Raw genomic sequence first — 21,595 nt, 5'->3', positions numbered from 1 at the left:
GACACGTAGCGTATTACGCTTTTATTGTATAGGGTATGCTGCCTACAAAAGACACACTTGAGATTCAAAGACACAAATGGGTTGAGAGTAAGAGCATAGAAAAGATATGCCATGCAAATAGTAACTAAAAAAAGAGTTGGAGTGGCTTTACCAATATTACACAAAATAGACTTTTAAACAAAACTTATTAATAGAGACAAATAAATACATTTTACTAAGATTAAAATTTCAATTCATGAAAAAGATGTGACAATCATAGACAGAGATGTATCTAACAGTAAAGTCCCAATAACTGAAAAAGCAGACTTCATCTGACTTAGAATTCATAGGGAGAGACAAAGATGACAACATAGAAAGCTCCTGAACTTTTCTCTTTCAATGGACACATCAAATGAACAGCTACACATGGAACAATTCCCTCAAAGAAATCTAGACACTGGCTGAGTAACTCCTTCCTATTGAGTGACAGAGAAAATGCCCACATCTAAATGAATAAAGACTAAGACATACTTTCTCCATAAAACCCATCCCTAGAATAGTGCTAGATAATAAGAAGGGAACCCCCAACTTCCAGCTTCTTCAGGAAATGGAGTGAAGAGTTTAGACCACACATCTAGCACCCCAAGTTTTAAAGCTCCTTTCTGTGGGACATGCCCCCAAAAAACGTATTTTCTGAAGTTAATGGTACATGCAGCCACATAACCATGAAACTATAGAAAATAAAAAAGCAATACTTAATGGTACCCAAGGACTCATTGCAGCTATCCCTCTTTCCCTCCTCAAGGGTTTAGCTAAAAGAAAGCAGTCAAAAAAGCCCCTTTCCAAGTCTTTCCATGAAAGAGGATGGACCACATACTTTACATCCAGTTGCCCAAGGGTTTGGCTGCTAATTTGCATGCATCTAGGGGCTAGCTGTGTTCTTCCATGGAGCCTGTGGGAGCTGAGGAACACTTCTGCCACCTTTTCCCTCTGGCTTGCTGCAACATCAGATGACCATCTCAGATCATCAACATCTCTCTCGAAGGAGCCTGTACACATACTTTCTTAGCTGCTTCCTGAGGGTTCAGCTTCTAATCAGCCTGCATTTCCCTTTGGATACTGTCAGGTGTTGGCACACCTCAGATGCGAGGAGTTACGTAAAGCAAAGCTGGTGGCTCGGACAGTCACAAAGGTTTGAGAGACAAGCAGGACCTAGCATCATGCTAATGGATGAGGTTCATCTTCTGAACAAGACCAAGCTCTCAAGACTGGGAGAGGTGTCTGTTTTACCTAATGTGCAGAAACTAATGCAGAGAGTCAGAGAAAATGATGAAATAAGAGAATATATCCCACACGAAAGAACCAGATAAATCTCCAAACTTTTGTTAATAAAACAGAGATAAGTGACTTACCTGACAGAGCATAAATCACAGAACTAAAGATTACAATCAATACACTACAAACTTCAATAGAAAAAAAATAAATAATAAAAACTTCAATAGATGGGTTCAAGGGTTAACTAGATAAATTGGGGGGGAGGGGGCGGAAGGGGGAAGAACAGTTAACTCAAAGAAAGGACAGTCAAATACATCAGGGCAAGCTATATGTTTCAATGTGGGTCTCTTTAAATTCATTGTATTTGGAACTCTGTAGGCTTCCTGGGTCTAAATGTTTATTTCTGTCTCCAGGTTAAGGAAGCTTTCAGCCTTTGTTTCTCTGAATAAGCCTTCTGCCCCCTTATTTTTCTCCTCCCTTTCTGGGACTTCTATAATGGTTTACTTGTTATTGTCTTATAAGTCTCTTACAAGGTCATTATACTGAAACAAAAGGACACCAATTAGTAATTCGAAAACATTGAAAAGATAAAACTCGCTGATAAAGGTAAATATAAAGTAAAATTCAGAATACTCTGACATTATAATGGTGGTTGGTAAATCACTTCTAACTCTAGTATAACAGTTAAAAGACAAAAATACTAAAATTAACTATAATATAATAATTTGTTAATGAACACACAATATGAAAAAATGTAAATTGTGCCCTAGCCAGTTTTCTCAGTGGTTAGAGCATCAGCCCTCAGGGTTGTGTGTTCGATTCCAATAAAGGGCATGAAGGTTCAATCCCCTGCACCCGTCGGAGCACATACTGGAGGCAACCAATCAATGTCTCTCTCTCACACTGATGTTCCTCTCTCTGTGTCTTTTCCCCTCCTTTCCATTCTCTCTAATAATCAATGGAGAAAATATACTTGGGTGAATATTAACAATAACAACAAAAAAAGTAAACTGTGACATCAAAAACATAAAATGGGAGGAGGGGTTATAAAAATGTAGAGCTTTTGTATGCCTTCATAGTTAAGTTATTATCAACTTTAAATAGGTTATTATAGCTATAAAATATTTCATGGAAGTCTATGGTAACTACAAGGCAAAAACCTAGAGTAGGTACATAAAAGATAAAGAAAAAGGAATCTGAGCATACTGCTACAGAAAGTAATCAAATCACAAAGGAAGAGAACAGAACAGAAAGAAAGGGGCAAAGAAACTATAAAGCATCCAGAAAACAATGAACAAAACGGCAATAGTAAGTCCATACCTATCAATAATTAATATGAATGAAAATTGACTAACTTCTCCAATCGAAAGATATAGAGTGAGTAAATAAATTTTTTTAAAAATCCAACTATACACTGTCTACAAGTAATTCATTTCTTTATGGATACCCATAGACTCAAAGTGAACAGCTAGAAAGAATTATTCCACATAAATGGAAAACAAAAGAGAGCAGGTTGGATACTTGTTTTAGAAAAAAATAGGCTTTATCCAAACCTATAATCAGAGGCAAAAAAAGTCATTATCCTATCTAATAAAGCAGGAATATGCTAACATACCCTCACACCATAGCAAAGATGGAGGCGCTAATAGCCAATAAGGAGGGAATATGCTAATTGGCTGCCCTGCTCTCAAAGATGGCAGTGCCCACAGTCAATAAGGAGGGAATATGCTAATTGACTGCCCACCCTCAAAGATGGCAGTGCCCACAGCCACAAGATGGTGGTGCCCAGTCCACTCAGCTCCACCAGGGTGGCAGGAGCATGGCAAGGCCAGGCCTGCCACGCATCTGGCTCTGGAGTTCCCCAGTCCTCTCAGGTCCCCAGCCATCAGGGCCAGCCCGAGATGCAGGCAAGCCTCAGATGGCAGCTGCCCAGCTGTCCAGGGCTGGCCCAAGGCGTAGGCAAGCCTCAGATTGCAATTGCCCAGACACCCAGGGCCCAAGGCACAGGCAAGCCTCGAATGGCAGCTGCCCAGCTGGCCAAGGCTCAGGTAACCAGGGCCAGGCCAGGCTTGTGCTGCCGACAGTAGCAGCAGCAGAGGTTTGATGGGGCATCACCTTCCCCTGATCACCAGGTTGCCTCCCATCCCTGAGGGCTCTTGGACTGTGAGAGGGGGCAGGCTGGGCTGAGAAACCCCCCTTCCAGTGCATGAATTTTTATGCACTGGGCCTCTCATATAATGATAAAGGGGTCAATTTGTTAAAGAATATAACATATGTAAACACATATGCACCAACATTGAAGTACCTTAATGTATAAAGCAAGTATTAACAGATATTGAAGGGATAAACATACCTCAAAACAATAATAGTAGAAGATTTCAATATACCATTTTCAACAATAGATAAGTCATTCAAACAACAGCAACAACCAAAACAATAATGAAACATTCCATACAACAACTAAAGAATACATATTCTTCTCAAGAACACAGAACTTTCTCAAGGTAGATCATATGTTAGGCCACAAAAAAGTCCCAATAAATTTAATATTGAAATTATACCAAGCATCTTTGCTAACCATAATGTTATAAAACTAGAAATCAATTACAAGAAGAAAACAAAAATCCACATATAATGGAGATTTAAAAACATGCCACCAAACAATCAATGGGTGTGTGTATGATATATATATATATATATATATATATATATATATATATATATATATATATAATGAAATATTATTCAGTCCTTAAACAGACAGAAAACCTGCCATTTGCAACAACATGATTAACTATTGTAGGAAGGCATTATGCTAAGTGAAATAAGCCAGACAGAGATAGACAAATACTGCATGATATCAGCTTTATATGTGGAATTAAAAAAAAAAAAAACCTCACAGAAAGTAGAATGGTCGTTGGTAGGGGCTGAGGGGTAGGAGAAATAGGGAGAGGCTGGTAAAGAGTACAACTTCCAAGTATAAGATGAATAAAGCTAAAGGATCTAATGTAAAATATGATGACTATAATTGATAACATTGTATCAGTTGAAATATGTTAAAGAGAATAGAAATTAAGTAGAACTCACCAAAAAAGAAAAAAAGTAAATACAGTTTGATATAAAAGTATACTTACAGTTGTTCATATGGAAAATAATACAATAATCCTATATAATAAAAGACTAATATGCAAATTGACCGAATGTTGGAATGACCAGTTGCTATGACATGCACTGACCACCGGGGGGCAGCTGCTCAACACAAGAACTGCCCCCTGGTAGTCAGTACACTCCTGCAGGGGGAGCGCCACTCAGCCAGAAGCCAAGCTCACAACAGCCCTAAGGAGCAGCAAGCCTGGCTAAGGAGCAGAAGCCTGGCTCATGGCAGCACTAAGGATGTCCGACCCCCGGCTTAGGCCCACTCCCCAGTTGGACATCCTCCAAAGGCTCCCAGACTGCGAGAGGGCATAGGTTTGGCTGAGGGACCCCCCTCCACCCAGTGCATGAATATTGTGCACCAGGTCTCTAGTTAATAAATACATACAAGTATAAACTCTATGTTTCATGTACTCACACCTGTAGATCTACTTTTGCCCCCACCCTATATATGAAGTAATGATATTAATTAACTTGATGCTGGAAGTCCTCTCACAATATATGTATGTCAAATTATCCTGTGGTACACTTTAAATGTATTGTAACTTTATGTCAATTTTACCCAATAAAACTGAAAAATATAAACATAGAAGTCAAAAGTCAAGGTTAACTTCAGAATGGTCCTGAGGGAAATGAGGCTACAATTCTCGCATACCATTGTCAGATGAAGAACACTGATTTAGGGCATAATCAAAATTTAGTAAAACACACACACACACACACACACACACACACACACAAGAAAAACAGTAAAAATATTCAATGAAATTTAATTAAGTGAATTTTTAGACATACCCTAAAATATTAACTTTATTTGACATTTTTATTTCAAGGGGAAATTTATTCACTTATGTCATGTCTAGCTGAGTTTTCTTTTGTTTTTCTTTACAAATAAGATACCCAGATATGAAAGCTTTTCTGTCAATGGTAAAGCAAAATGGTTCTTGTGAAACCTGAGCTTATTGGTAATAGGACATGAATACAATACTCTGAATAACTGAGGATTAGAATCCTAATGGCTTAGTATATTAGGCTACAATATTAAAAATTACATTTTGGGGAGGGCATGATGTTGACCATTCTGTTAATATAAATTATTAAATATTCTACAATATAAATTATTATATATTTTTACATTCCTTGTGCTTTTAATGTACACAATGTTAGTTGTATCATAGCAATCCAGAATAGATGACTGTGGGATTTTCACGCAGTAAATATGGCACTTACCCATTCGAAGACATTCCAGAGATGCTTGGCCCCAGTGCCTCGTGTATGAAGACTCAATATAGTAGCAGTGACCATGGAAAGGAATCCATGCTGTGTTTTCTGACTCCGGGCATCTTCCAGGCAGTTGTGGAGGTTCGGTGGCAGGGATTTCTGTTAATAAAAAGACATTCAAAATCAAGTACAACCTAAAAGTTTCTGTAGTTTGTAGGGTAATTTATTAGCAGCTATGGGAAGTTTCATTACCTATCATTTTTTATTTTTTAATATATATATTTAATTGATTTCAGAGAGGACGGAAGAGGGAGAGAGAGAGAGAAAAAAAAACAAACATCAATGATGAGAGAGAATCTTTGATCATCTTCCTCCTGCACAGGACCCACTGCAGATTAAGCCCGCAACCTGAACACATGCCCCAGAACAGAATAAAACCATGGACCCTTCAGTCTGCAGGCCGATGCTCTATCCACTGAGCCAAACGGCTAGGGCCCTATCATCATTTTTTTTTAAGTTCTAATGCCAATCATTTGAATCTACCATTTTTATCGTTGGGTTTTCTTTTTCTTTTACCTTTTGTTTTCATTTTAAATATATTTCAAAATAATGTACAAAGGTATTGTGGCAATCAATCACACTAATAAGAAAGTAGATGTTAAGTTCTAAAGAACAAAATCACCAAAATTAATTTGCAAAGATAGCCCCCCGTCAAGGCACTCTTTTTTTGAGGGGTGTGGGAATCCTCATCCCTGTAAACCCTTCTTAGCTATGACTGACATCTGTGATAAAACTAAGTGTTATCGTTAAAACTATAGGACTTTTCCACCTTCAGCCAATTCTAAGACTGCATTCTAGGACTTATCACCGTGATATCACTGACTGATGAATCAACAGGTTATCAACATCGAAGTAATCATAATTTCCTAGGGAACGTGACATAGATTCAGAAAATAAATCTCAATAATAAGATTTCAGAAATTTACAAAGAGCAAATAAACTCTTGCAATGAAGGAAATTTCTATCTCCACGGTTTTGATCTATGTACATTTGTTTATCACCAAGTCAGTCTTTTGTTAGGTAAAGGAATATGTTTTATCTTACTCTTAAGCTACCCAAGACATGTTACAGTTTAATAATATCAACAGTGTTATACGTTAGCTTGTTGAGAAAATTGAAAATCCCCGGATGGTTTTTGTGTGTTCAGTTACCATCTGATCTTTTGCAGAGAAAATAAAAACTTTCGTTGCAATGTGCTGTCTTCCAGGAGCCATCCACATCTATATACACACACGCTGTTTTCAGCTGGGGCTCATCAGTAGCCCAATTAGTATACCTCACCCTCCATTTATCAATCCAACTGTACTCCCCATTGGTCTGCAAGAACAAAAACAACCATCCATGTGAAGTCTTGCTTGATTTAGAAACTATCAGAAGAACTAAGTGAAGAGTATATTTAAGACTATGATATTACAAAGAGCTTTTGACATTTAGGAATTTTAAAAAGCAACATGAATCATTTCTACCCATTCAAATTCAGTAAATGCAGCCCTTCTTAAAAAGGAGGCCACAATAAATACATATTTGGAAGATAATTTTAAAAACTGACTTAAAAAGCTATGTCATATTCTATGAAATTCTTCCTGTTTGTAAGCTTTCAGGGCCATACAAAAGTTTTATCTCCTGAACAAATAAAATATTTATCATATCACCATTAAAATATTAATAAAACTTAAGGAATTTCCATTAAACTCATAGACCCTGGAAAGAAACATTTCTTCTCATCTTATTGTTCAGCTATTAAAATAGTCCAGTGACAAATAACTTGGTAAGGCCTTAGGAATAAAGAATAGAGGGATGTAGGTCTTGCCTTCCAGTTATGTGGTCTTTCAACTATAACTGGTCATGATGGCATTTTAAAAAATATGTATTTTATTGATTTTTTACAGAGAGGAAGGGAGAGGGATAGAGAGTTAGAAACATCAATGAGAGAGAAACATCAATCAGCTGCCTCCTGCACACCCCCTATTGGGGATGTGCCCAGAACCAAGGTACATGCCCTTGACCGGAATCAAACCTGGGACCTTTCAGTCCGCAGGCCGACGCTCTATCCACTGAGCCAAACTGGTTAGGGCAATGATGGCATTTTTTAAAAGCTAACTGTTTTATTCAATTTGCGCACTTACTTTCTTATTAAATTTAGTCAAATTCATGGCCACATAAAAGTTAATTGATAACATGAAAAACATTATTTATCAATAATCATTTTAACTGTCTAAAAGAGATTTCATATGTATGCCTAAGAATATATGATATTTAACATTAACCAGAGAAAATAGAATTTTTAAACAATTCAAACAACCGTCCCATTTCTAAATGCATTATTTAATTTACCAAGGCAATTACTATAGATTTAATGAAAAAATCAAAAGCCTGTGTTATCTCAAGTTAGAATTTTGTAGTATTCTACCATGTTTAATCAATAGTCTATAATAACAAAAGTGTTATATGCTAATTAGACCAGCCGTCCTATCCTTCCGGATGTCTTTCTGGATGACCTTCCTGATAAGCCGAGGCTGCAAGGAAAGCCAGAGGGAGGCTGGTGCCAGCAGTGGGGAAGGAAGGCCTACTCTTGCACAAATTCCTTGCATCGGGCCTCCAGTGCTTACATAATCATTAACTCCACAGATGTAAGGAAAACAATGGTATGTTTTAGTTGTAAAAACTTGTATGGTAGAAAGCCATTTAATCTTTCTAAAAACAAATAAAATTCTCATAAGAGAATTCTGACTACATCTGTAGAAGAAAATGAATGAATTATCAAATGAATTAATTACTAAAATAACACAGACATAAAACTGTCTTGCTAAGTTTAATAACAGAAATCATTATGGAACTACCTACTTTTAAATATTCACTTCCTTACTTGGGAAGTACCTGTGGCATGAAGCATAAATTTTAATCTCTGCCTCATGGCATTAGAAGCTGTATACAATCTGACACCAACCTACTTTCCAGTGTTACTCCCTTCTATCTTTTTTTCTCTCCTTTTGGTACTCCTCCCTTATGATCCACATCCCAGGCTACGTTTTACTTTTTCTGAGAAGCGCTCCTGGTCCTCTCTCATGGCTAACTGACCCCTTTTCTCTCCTATTGAAGCATTTTTATAACCTCTCTTTGACTCTTCATGTAGTATCTCTTAATTACTCCTTGACACCTCTGGCTCTTCCTCTAGGAAGTTTTGCTGGTTGACTAGCTAAATGATAGATGTAAGGACGGAAGGTAGGTAGATCACAGGGCATTAGAAACAACTCATTTTGAGAATGTTTTGACAATTCCGTCACCATTCTTATTTTTGAGGATCATCTCTTACTCCACCCTATTCTCTGCCAACATGGAACCCAGGGAGTGACTGCAATAATAGTTCTTACACATGGATGGAAGCTCCACAACTCCAGGACTGAAAACAACTCTGGAATGGCGTGCCCCAAAAGATAAACAGTATCCTGATCACCCAGGAATTATACCCCTGACCTGCTTTCTTAATTCCCATGCCATAGTTGTCATTATGACACAAATTAATAAATAAAACTGTTTAGCTGCAGAATTTAATTTTAAAAGCAACAGGAGAATTGTCCATCAATAGATGAGTGGATAATGAAGATATAGTACATATACACAACAGAATATTACTCATCCATGAAAAGACCATTTGCAACAACATGGATAGACCTAGAAGGTATTATGCTAAGTGAGATAAGTCAGAGAAAGACAAATACTATATAATTTCACTTAGTTGTATGTATAATATAATATACAATACAAAAAAACATATAAAACCAGAAATAAACTGACAGATGCAGAGACAAAACTGATGGCTGCCAGAGCGGAGCGGATGCAGAGATGAACAGATAGGGGAAGGGGTTAAGAAGCACAAACTTCCCATTACTAGATGAGTCACAGGGATATAACGTACAGCATAGGGGATAGAGTCAACAATCTAATAACTTCGTACAATAACAAATGGTTACTAGACTTATTGTGGTGATCGCTCTGCAAGGTATATGTAAATGTTAAATCACTATGTTGTACACCTAAAACTAATATAATATTTTATGTCAACTAAGAGTCAAAATAAATTTTTAAAAGCAATGTAAGAGTTAATATAAGTTAGGCAAATCTTTGTTTGACTTCCAACATACATCACTAGCTTACTATCGTGTTTCCCCGAAAATAAGACATCCTCTGAAAATAAGACCTAGCGCATGGAAAGATAAGACATCCCCTGAAAATAAGACCTAGCGCAACTTTGGGAGAAAAAATTAATATAAGACACTGTCTTATTTTCGGGGAAACAGGGTAGATCCTTGAAGGCAATGGATATTTGACAGACTGGGTCTTGTTCATATTAATATTATTCATATACCCCGGCACAGTTTCTCATACATAACAAGTGTTTAACAAGATCAATAGAAAGAGAATCATATTCTATAGCAATTTATCAATCATGTCAAGTCAAACATGTGTCCACATCTTACCAGGTTACTGTTCAGGCCGATCCACACAGGTTCATTAAATGTTTGCATTTGCATCCATGCAAATGCATTACTATAGGGATCTAGAATGCTAGCCATAAGAGAAGTGTGAAGCTTGCAGTAGCTTTCTGCTTCGTGCCATTGTAACTTTATCTTCATGAGAGAATAGCTACTTTCACCATACTTAACAAAGCCATCTGTTGGAACTGTTGCTGGAGAATGATGCAAAGAAGAGTCTGGAGTACAAAGATCATTTTCATTAGTTTTATCAATAAACATTACTTGAGTGCTATCAATACATATCTACTATGTTTCATACATCATAAAAACAATTGCAATAGCACAAATCCAAACCCTTGGGTGTTAAAAATATTTTCATGAGCCATTTCACACCTAAAAAAAAACCCTCTATTTTTAGTCAGTGTGCCTGATTGAATTAAATAGTTTCCAAACTGTATTTAGAATATTAAGGTAATTATATAGTTATGTTTCTAAATTATTAAAAAAAAAAAAAAAAAGCTTGCAAATTGAATGAGATATAGTATCTGGGTGAAATAAATGACAGTTTCATCCCATCAATTAAAGAACATCTATCATCCTATCATTCCTAATCTTTATTTTTCCATGTTGGTCAAATGTCAAGGTCAAGGACACTCTTCCTCTCCCTCCCCTATCTGTTCCATTCTATCCATGAATTTGCATATATTTGTATCTCAGTGAGCCCTCCTGTGAGTAACACACCTTCAAGAGGCAGGTTTGAGTTCTGTAATAAAGCCATCTATGAGTGCCTGGTTCATTTACCCTTGATATCAGGTTCAAGCTGTCCCTGCTCATGACTTCCTGTGCCCTTCACCAGGCAGCCCATATCTTATCCAAAACGACTCGGGGACTGGAGCCCTTTTAAGTCAGAATCATTTTGGCTTTCTGAGCTTTCCTCTTCAATCTCCAGAGTTGAGTAGTTGCAGTTGAGATTGCGTGTCCTGCAAAGCCTAAAATCTTTACAATTTGTTTCTTTACATGAAAAGCTTGCCAACTATCTTGGGTTCTAGATAACCTTGCATATCGATTTTGTCTTGGCCACTTTTCTGCCTATTCCACTGTATATCAGCCCCACCCACCATCTGCCTTGTTCTGCCATTACGTAAATGCCAAACTTCCTTTTGATTTTGCTGGGAAGGCAACTCCAATCCAGCAGGTGGAGGCAGCTTCCTCTTTCTTCTGCTGTTGCTGCCACCTTGTGTTGGTAGAATATCATTAAACCAAGAGACCTAGGCCAGGGTCCTTAAAATGTTTCATTTCTCAGCTTGGGTTTATCTTAAACATTGTGGGGAAATTTGGGGACCACGAAAAGTAGAAAATGAGGCTTGAGGTAGAGAAAAACAACAACAATAACTAGGCATCTTGGCTCATCTGTCCAATTGGCTTCTTCATGAAAAGCTTATTTTTTTAAAAACTAAAATATTGAGAAGTTAGATTGTGGGCAATATTTTCTCTTCTTTATATTTTTTGTATTTTATAAATTTCCAACAGAGAACATATGTATTTTAAATAGTTTTTTATTTACACATATTTTATATTTTTATTTATATATTTGTATATGTTATATATAGAGATTTTGAAAAATCTGATAAATGAGGGCACTGACCATCATCCTGATCCTACTATTCAAATATAGCCACTATTCTTATTTTCATTGCCTTTATTTAAAAGGGCATTCATAGTGTCTTGTTTTGCCTAATTGACAGTCTATAAAATGTCATGGTCTGCCTTTTTCACTTTACTGCTTTAACACCTTTCTTTAAGCCTAAATCTTCAAAATATTTTCATGGTTGGCAAATGCCCTATCACTTACATTTATACTAATAGGAAAAAGATTTTAAATCAGCATGGGAATCATCATTCACTCCTGGAAGGAGCCTCTTCTCTTTGCCCAAAGAACAGAGGTACAGATGGCATTACTGGGCCTGAGACTCTGGTCTGTGGGACACAGTGCAGAGAGAAGTGGCATGGCCTTTTATTTTTTAAATTGTAATCATTAATGCAATAGCTGCCTCAATTCCATTCATATAAAAATGATGACATAATAATAGTTTAAAGCTGATGCAATCTCAATTTTACAAGCTAATTATGAGTGAAAATAGAAGACTATTAAAAACAGAAAAAGATAACATGTCCTGGTGCTTAAACTTTCTGTAACTTTTGGTAAAGCTTACATCTAAATCTGATACAGAATTCTCAATGACACTGAAACAGTTCTTTTCTCAGCCGCATGGTAGAGATGGGTGCTTTGAGTCTGGGAGAGACTGGCTTTGGGATTAATAAAGGTTAGAATGTCTGCGATACTTTTCAGTCATCAGCAAGAACCTGAAGTGATTTTCAGGCATCGTTGGCATTAGTCAGAAGCTGGCACTAGTTCCCTGATTCCCCAGGAAGTAGAAAAACATTTTAATTCTGGAAGAAGTGCTTTCTAACTTAAACTGATCCCCCAAGAACTGTGCTTAGGATGACAGCAAACCCCACCTCAACCCTTATCTCTAGTTGATTTTCTTAATTTCTGGCATTCTTCTTGTGTAGCTAGACATTTTTATTCTAGTTTCACCAGAAAGTAAGATGCATACAGCCATAACCTTAAATCTCAGTAAGTGTCCCCATACTCTGTTTTATTTTCATTTAATAGACTTTCTAAGCTGAAAAAGTAACATAAATCATGTAGCTACATTTTTTAAGAAACACCATATATGTATATATTATGTTTTGTCTCGATGTTTATCAAATTATGCAAGTTGAAATGGAATATTTTTACTCTGACTTTTTTTTTAAGTACAAGTAGGCAAACATGCCGAGTTTAATCTGCACAAACCTTTCTGGTAATGGATGTGAGGGCACACTCGTGATTTACAGAAAATATCACCCATTTTGTCTGTCACAGGTATGCACAGATTATCGTAAGAATCAAATCCGCTGGTGTGTAAGGGGGTCCTTTTTAAAAATAAAGCTTTAGTTTTTAGAGCAGTTTAAGGTTCCCAGGGAAAAAAATGAGGGGATCATTTAAAAAAAACACACACATATTTAACAGCTCCAGCTCTTACAGGTGGGGAGGCTGCAGAACTCACCGGGAGGGGTCTGGCATATGTAGCCTCGCTTGCTGCCACAGGTGTCGTCCATCCACTTTCCTGCCTCTTTGGACTTCGTTCCAATAATAACAACACAGTCAGCCTGCATATTTAGGGAGGGGGAGAGTGGGAATCAGCAATTATTTAAATCAACTCATCAAGAAGCCTAAACTCCAAATTTGAAGATTGTCCTCATTCATTTACAGCCAGTTCAATTCATCCTTCTTTCCCATGCACTGCTCCAGCTTCCTAGGTGGATCCCTCACAATGAACTCTGGCCATTTAACTGTAAGTCAAATAGAGTTGGATACATTTTGGATTTAGTTCTGAGAAACTCTGCTCTCAGAAATTTCAATAATTTCTATATTCACAGCTAACACAGCTATGATTGTCTTCTCCACCTCCCTGCCCCTAACCTCACTATCCCAAGAGTCTTGACAGTTAGGAACCCCTAATCCTATATTTAAAAGGTTCTTCCCTCATGCCCACCTCCCTTCTGTATTTACCTTTCATCGTCCTAGTTCAAAATCTCTGATGTAGTTTTAAAAACTTGTATACAATAAGCATGTTTCCACCACAAAATGCATATGAAAAGTTCTCTTCCACTCTCTTTAAAATATATATATAATTGAGTTTTTACAGAGAGGAAGAGAGAGGGATACAGAGCTATAAACATCCATCAACTGCCTCCTGCACACTCTCTACTGGAGATGTGCCCACAACCAAGGTTCATGCCCTTGACTGGAATCGAACCTAGGACCTTTCAGTCCACAGGCTATGCTCTAGCCACTGAGCCAAACCGGTTTTGGCTCTTCTACTCTCTTTATCAAACTGTATTTCATCTTTCCATTTTCCAAGTCCTGAAATTGTAACATCACCATACCTGTGTTTTGATTCCTTTTTTTTTAAATATAAAATTTTAGACACTCTAAGAATAAGTCTAGGAATAAAATCAACAAAAAGTAACAATGCTTTTTAACTAAAGGGTGAGATTACTGATTTTGTTTGTGTTGTTTCTGCTTTTCCTTATGTTCCAAATACACTTGTACAATAATAAAAATTTTTCTTTACATGAAATTCACTTCTTGTCTCTGAAATCTCGCTAAGCAAAATCTATCTCATTCCGTTCTACTTTAATTTCTCCAGTAAGTTTTCAGGCCTCATTAACGTAAAGAGGAGTCAAAGAACTTCTCCACAGAAATCACTTACCCATCACCAAAATGTACCCACTCTGCAAATTAATTCTCATAAAGGAGTCATTTGGACCAGATCAGTTTCCTGCTCAAGCCTTTCACAGGGCATCTAAATTTCTCTAAATTCTGTTTTTGCCTTCCAAAGCTTACTTCTCCTTCGTAGTCGAAGTCTTCGTCTTCTTCTTCATCATCATCTTCTTCTTCATCTTCTTCTTCTTCCTTGTATTTTGCATAAAACCCCTGTTACATCCAAAACTAGTTATTCCTGAACAAACCTACCTGTGCCTTTCTCTGGGAGACCACTCACCTTGCCCACCTACCAGGGCCTTCCCCTCCTCCTCCCAAGTGCCCCTCGCCATTCTGTGTTAAACTTCTTGAGAAAAGGACCCCTAGCGATTCTTCCTCAGATTCCTTCCCTCCACCCAGTGAAGGGCTCCACAGGTAAGTGCTGACTAATTAAACCGCTCCACCCGATAGTAACTTTCTTTCCTCCGAACTACTACATCCTTTAGAGCTGGTGCTAGTTATGCACTTTCATTTCTTTGCTGTCTTCTTTCATATATAATACTTGTGGTCTGGCTTCAGTGTGAGCTTCTTTAAGGACAAAATCTTAATGTTTTTTGAAAATGCTCAGCACGGTGTTTAGCACTGGTTAGTTGACAGTTCGATGATATGAGATTAAAAGTAGTAAAATAAAGAAGCAATCATCTGTCTCTTAGGTTAATGTACTAAAGCCCTTAACACAGTGTTTGGCACACAGTAAGCTTTCTACAAACATTCGCTCAGTAATGATGATGGGGAGGGGGAGGACATCTTTAGAAGTAGTGGTAGCTTCCAGACCACACCCCAAACACTACAACAGCTTCAGGAGTTCAGGGGCAGCTGATAACGCTGGGTCCCAGTTCCCTCCTGCCTACCACCGAGGCCCACCATGGAGCTGGCTTTCCCTGTCTCTCACTGAAGAGTTCTTAGCTGAATCTGAACCCCTTCTTTCAAGGCTGGCTTAGTCTGAAACGGTTCAGATCTGCAAGAATGAATCAGACCACGGAACACTCTAGTTGAGTTTTCACAGATTAATCTCGAATATGATGACTTTAAACAAACTGGCAGGGTGTAGAGAGGTGACTTGGAAGGGATATTTACATCTTCATATGAAAGACTGCTCCTTCTTCCTCCGGGGTAGCCTTTCCCCCAGTTGGTGTAGTGAACTCCTCGCCCATCGGTCCAAAGGAAAGTATGCTCCGAATTGACATCATTCAGCCCAATCCAGGCATTGAAAGTGGAATCTTTCATGTGATAGGTGATGAATGCTGAAAGAAAGTATCACGAGATAATTTGTAACTTTGGAGGGAAATACTGAAAATATGGAAAATATTCAAAATACATTAATTTAAAAATATCAAGCATGTGATCAATGTCTCTATTATTATTTAAAAGTGCATACCATGAAAACACACACATTCTGACCTTGCAGTGTGTTATTGCTTCAGCTCGGGACTTGAAAAAGTTTCGTACAATAGAAGGCCAGGTTTTATCTGGGCCACCACACACAGCTGTGCAGGTTGTGCCCTGCCCAAGGGCCCTGGGGCCCTGGGACAAGGGAGCCTAAGGTCTCCCCGCACCCCGTCTGCATTGCAGCTGCCACAAGCCTGTAGAAGAGGTACATCTCTCTAACTCCTGCCCAGTCATGCTGAGTTAGCACCCATTCTGATTCCAGAAATAAAATAACCTGACTAGAACCGCTTAGGGGCAGAGAGGGCTCTTCATCCAGAAAAATGTTTTCAATGAACACTGTTTATCAAAACAAGAACTGTCAAGTGATCACACCATTTGCCAAACCAAAAGAGCTGCCCGGCTGGAACTACCCCTGGGCAGCCAACTCCTAGGGGTCAGCAGCTGTCCAGGGAGTGTGCTTGGACCCAGAGGGCACCCTGATGCTAAGCACTCACATCATCAGGAGAGATCTAGAAAAAGTCAAAGAATGTAGAACAAATATTGCCTCTTGCATCCTTACCAATCCCGTGGCAGAGGGGATGGTGGGAAATATCCTGAAGCAGTAAAAGGCTTAAATGTGCGTGTGCCCCTCCCGCCTCCCTAAGGCCCCCCCAGGCTCCCCACCACAGCTGTCTTCTGGGCCAGGAACACCTGCTGGCACCTGTGGGCACCAGGCGGAGAAGCACCAATTCCACAGAAGGACAATTTCTAAATATTTATGTGCAGACACGACTCTTGTGTGCAAATAGAAAAACTGTCTAAGCACTAAAGTTACTAATAGAAAATGCAAAATACAGAGAAGCCTACAAACAATTATCTGTTTATTCAGGAACAAACAATTCCACCTTAACCGGTTTGGCTCAGTGGGTAGAGTGTCAGCCTGCGGACTGAAGGGTCCCAGGTTTGATTCAGGTCAAGGGCATGTACCTTGGTTGCAGGCACATCCCCAGTAGGGAGTGTACAAGAGGCAGCTGATTGATCTCAAAAAGCAGCTGATCTATCTCATCAATGTTTCTAACTCTCTATCCCTCTACCTTCCTCTCTGTAAAAGTCAATAAAATATATATATATATATTTAAATATATATTAATATATATTATATATATTATATATATATTATATATATATGTATATTAAATATATATATATTTAAACAACAGTGCTAATGTTTAAAAAAAGAACAATTCCATGGGAATCCTATTGCTCCGTGATTATTCTTTTGCAGAGTAGTAGATGCTCAGGGATGTGCCTATTTTTCAATTAACTAAAGGTTTAAAAAATTGTTTTGTCTTCTAATATTTTTCAGAGAGAGAAGAGCATAGGTAGATATTTATTTTAGTTTTATTTCTCAAAGAAGATCATAACTTTTGCCCTATCTCCAACTCAAAATTAAATGTGGAAAAGCTCTACTGCCAATATTTGAGCACTGACTTTTTTTTCCTGCCAAAAACCACAATAAGAATTCAACAGCATGTGCCTGTTTTGCCAGGAATAATGTTATTTTATGTGAAAATTGTTTCCTTCTGCACATCTCTATTACCCAGGTTCTAATTTTGTTGTGCCAGGAATCAGCCCTTTGTGGTTAAGAGAGGGATCAATTATTGTGTTCCTCTGCTGGATAGCAAAGCCCAAAATGTGGGAGGCTAGTTAGAGAAATGTAGATATTATATTCTTACTTTTTTTTTTTTATTGTACTAGTATGCTATGGTTTGACCCTCTTGCTTTAGTGTCTGGCAGGTTACTGAACTTGTCTAAAGTGCTCAGTGAAAGCTTGGCTGGTTTATCATACAAAGCACATTGTGTGACCATTGGCCTAGAACCAGTCAGTGGCAGTTATAGGGAGAGCAGACAGCACGTTGACAGCACATTCGACAGAAAAGCTTCTAGTTTCAGCACACAGAGAGCAGACAGCACATTGACAGAGCAAAATGAACATTTGGGAGAGTGCGATACAGGGTCTAGTGTCTTTATTTTTTCTTGTATTTATTTGAGATAATACCATTTATCCAGAATGTGATTTTAGATGTCAAAAAATCTTGGAACCAAAAAGGAACTTAGAAATTACCCAGACCACATCTCTCACCTACAACACTGCATCAATTCATTTGTACAACAAACATCTATTGAGCATCTTCCACACTATGTACTAGTCCAGTGGTCGGCAAACTCATTAGTCAACAGAGCCAAATATCAACAGTACAAGTACTTCAAAAGAGATTCGCCCAGGCCATGGTATTTTGTGGAAGAGCCACGCTCAAGGGGCCAAAGAGCCACATTTGGGTCGCGAGCCGCAGTTTGCCGACCACGGTACTAATCAATATGTAAGACTCTATAGCATCCATTTGAGTGCCTCCCAGTTTAAGCAATTTCACAGCCCTTTAGAGAACTCATGAAGCAGCCAATCCAATCAGTTCTAATGGCTAGAATGACCTCCTAAGTTTAAGCCTAAAAATATTTCCCTGTAACTGCCACTTGCTGGTTCTAGGCCAGTGGTCAGCAAACTCAGTCATCAGAGCCAAATATCAACAGTATAACGATTGAAATTTCTTTTGGGAGCCTAATTTTTTAAACTTAAACTTCTTCTAACACCACTTCTTCAAAATAGACTAGCCCAGGCCGTGATATTTTGTGGAAGAGCTACATTCAAGGGGCCAAGAGCCGCATGTGACTCGCGAGCTGCAGTTTGCCGTCCATGGTTCTAGGCCTTCCTTCTGGAACCGCATAGGATGATCCTTGAAAATCCCATCCTCTCTTTTCTAGGCTGTGAAACCGGAGGTGCCTCTCAAGCATTTCTCACTTGCCATTTGCTGTGGTTTCCAGCCCTTCATCACTTTAGTCACTTTCATCCGAATAGCCTACAGCTGGTCAAACATCCTCCTTAAAGAGGCAAGTCACATATTCAACCTCATATCCATTTCAGATAACGTGGCTCAGAGAAGTCCATGCTGAAGTGATCAAGGATCTTTCATCTGAGAGCAGTGAATTTTACAACCTGCTATATGGCTAGGGTATGTATTCTCCTTCGGTGCTCTTCTTCAGAGCTCTGGCTTATCCTTATATTTTATCAAAATGCATTTCTCAGTTTGTTCAAAGTTTATACTCAAAATCAATTTTATTATATTATAAGTTATGTGGTAAAATGACTAGAAAAGCAGTAAATGGGAAATCAGCAATTTCTCATTCACTGCTGGAACAACTCTGTTTTTCTTTGCCTCTTTGGGGAGCAAGCTGGTTTGGTGGGAACAGAATGGGATGTAAACTGGGAGACCCAGCTTGATTCCCAACCCTATTGTTTACTCAGCAAGCTTCTAATTTCAGGCTCTCTGAACACCACTTTCCCACTCTCAAAGTGGGATAGTGATACCTGCTTCACAGAGTTATTCTGACAATGAAGAGGAACTTTATATGCAAAACTAGAGGCCTGCTGCACAAATACATGCATGGGTGGGGTTCCTCAGCCTAGCTTGTGATTGGAGCCAATCTGGGCCATCTCACCCAGTCCCAATCGGGACCTTTTGGGGCTGGCCTGGGAGGGACCACCGGAGGTTGGCTGGCCATGGGAGGTTGGCTGTGGGAGCACACTGACCACAAGGGGCAGCTCCTGTGTTGAGCATCTTCCCTCTGGTGCTCAGTGCACATCATAGCTACCTGCTGGTCATCTGGTCATAACAGTCGCTTAGGCTTTTATATATATAAATGCCCAGCATGCTGCCTACAACTGAACAAAATAAAATAGTTCTAAGTATGGGCTTGGTTTTCCCCCCCTTTTTACTTTTTCCTTTTGAAAACCACAAACTCATTTACAACCACAATCCTATATAATAAAAGGCTAATATGCAAATTGACCAAATGGTAGAACAACCGGTCACTATGACATGCACTGACCACCACACTCAACACAGGAGCTGCCCCCTGGTGTTCAGTGTGCTCCCTCAGGGGGAGTGCCGCTCAGCCAGAAGGCAGGCTCACAGCTGGCAAAAGAGCCTCTCCCACCTCCACTGCAGCATTAAGTATGTCCAACTGCTGGTTTAGGCGGGAAGTGTGCCTAAGTCCTCAGTGGCACATTCCCCGAGGGCTCCCAGACTGAGAGAGGGTGCAGGCCAGGCTGAGAGATCCCCCCAAGTGGATGAATTTCATGCACTGAGCCTCTAGTGTTCCATAATTTCATGAAGAAATTGCATGTTCAAATGCACAATTGATTGTACAATGGCCTGCATACCTTGCTCTTTTTCATTGAGTACGGATACCAGATTTCCTCCAAATCCTATGCAAGCTTTTCGTGCCTCTTGCCATGTTTTTCTTTCTTGTTCAACAAATCCAAAGATTTTGAGACACTGGGATGAAAGGGGGAAAAAATCCAGTGATTAACTAAAGATACTAGTAAAAAGTTTACTGAAATACATCAAAATCATTTATAAAGATTAAAACTAAATGTAAGTTTCCTCACAACCAAATAGAGATCTAAAATATTAAGTAAGTCTTATTACAAGCTTATTTTGCAAACCTCCTTTCTCTTTTTGGTCAAAGGGTACAACAATTTGGTTAATATATTTATATATACTCTTAATTTCTGTAAAGAATTTGACATGGGAATCTCTCCCAATTCTTGCCTAAAATTTTCTAAAATGATTAAGTAAAGCAAAAGTTAGCTTTAAGCTGAAAAATTTGCATTTCCACTCTCTATATAAGAATCAGTGTCAAGATTGCAACTCATTTTGTTCTTACCTTGTTGTTGTAGAAACTCCAACCTTCCTTACAACCTCCTGGGGCTGGGGCCACGGTAGGAATAGCTGTGGCATTGATGCTGCTGTTATGTCGCTGGCAGATGAAGGGATTTGGATAACCACAATTAATGTCATTCCAAAGCCCTGGCAAAGAAAAAAATAGTTAAATCAGATTTGCATGTTTAAAAATGCATATACACACACACACACATGTATATATATATACATGTGTGTGTATATGTATATATGCACACATATATCCTATTTAATAAAAGAGTAATATGCAAATTGACCATCACTCCAAGACACAAAATGGCCACCCCCATGTGGTTAAAGATGGCTGCCTCCATGTGAACACAAGATGGCCACCACAAGTTGGCCAGCAGAGGAGGGCAGTTGAGGCAGACCAGGCCAGCAAGGGAGGGCAGTTGGGGGGGACCAGGCCTGCCAAGGAAGGCAGTTGGGGGGACCCAGGCCTGTAGGGGAGGGCAGTTTGGGGAACCAGGCCTACAGAGGAGGACAGTGGTGGGAGGGGGGACCTGGCCTGCAGGGAAGACATTTGATGGGGGACCAGGCCTGAAGGGGAGGACAGTTGGGGGGGACCAGGCCTGCATGGAGGGCAGTTGGGGGACCAGGCCTGCAGGGGAAGGCAGTTAGGGATGACCAGACAGTCAGAGGAGGGCAGTTAGGGGCAATCAGGCCAGCTGAGGAGCAGCTAGGTGTTGATCAGGCTGGCGGGGGATTGATTGGGGGGTGATCAGGCTGGTAGACAGAAGCAGTTAGGGGCAATAAGGCAGAGGCAGGTGAATGGTTGGGAGCCAGCAGTTCTGGATTGTGAGAGGGATGTCCCAGATTGTAGAGGGTGCAGGCAGGCTGGACTGAGGGACAACCCACCCCCACCCCTCTGT

At 39.2% G+C, this 21,595-nt stretch overlaps 1 protein-coding gene across 2 annotated transcripts in view; it reads right to left on the bottom strand.

Moving 5' to 3' along the window:
- MRC1 (mannose receptor C-type 1) overlaps positions 1 to 21,595 on the bottom strand; it is a 106,322-nt gene that overhangs the window by 8,803 nt on the left and 75,924 nt on the right. The window contains exons 20-27 of one of the 2 annotated variants that reach the window (XM_084894453.1): positions 20,689 to 20,831; positions 20,183 to 20,297; positions 15,613 to 15,779; positions 14,620 to 14,688; positions 13,277 to 13,379; positions 10,167 to 10,399; positions 6,840 to 7,005; positions 5,638 to 5,787 (exon numbers count right to left, since the gene is read on the bottom strand). In XM_084894453.1, coding sequence (XP_084750579.1) covers positions 5,638 to 5,787; positions 6,840 to 7,005; positions 10,167 to 10,399; positions 13,277 to 13,379; positions 14,620 to 14,688; positions 15,613 to 15,779; positions 20,183 to 20,297; positions 20,689 to 20,831 — 1,146 coding nt within the window. The remainder of the gene's footprint in view (positions 1 to 5,637; positions 5,788 to 6,839; positions 7,006 to 10,166; positions 10,400 to 13,276; positions 13,380 to 14,619; positions 14,689 to 15,612; positions 15,780 to 20,182; positions 20,298 to 20,688; positions 20,832 to 21,595) is intronic. The other variant, XM_084894454.1, reaches the window with a different exon arrangement.

This window comes from Pipistrellus hanaki, assembly GCF_964339955.1.
Source record: "Pipistrellus hanaki genome assembly, chromosome: 1".
NCBI lineage: Eukaryota > Metazoa > Chordata > Mammalia > Chiroptera > Vespertilionidae > Pipistrellus > Pipistrellus hanaki.
The sequence above is the reverse complement of the archived record's forward strand: the minus strand, read 5'-3'. Positions and strand labels throughout refer to the sequence as shown.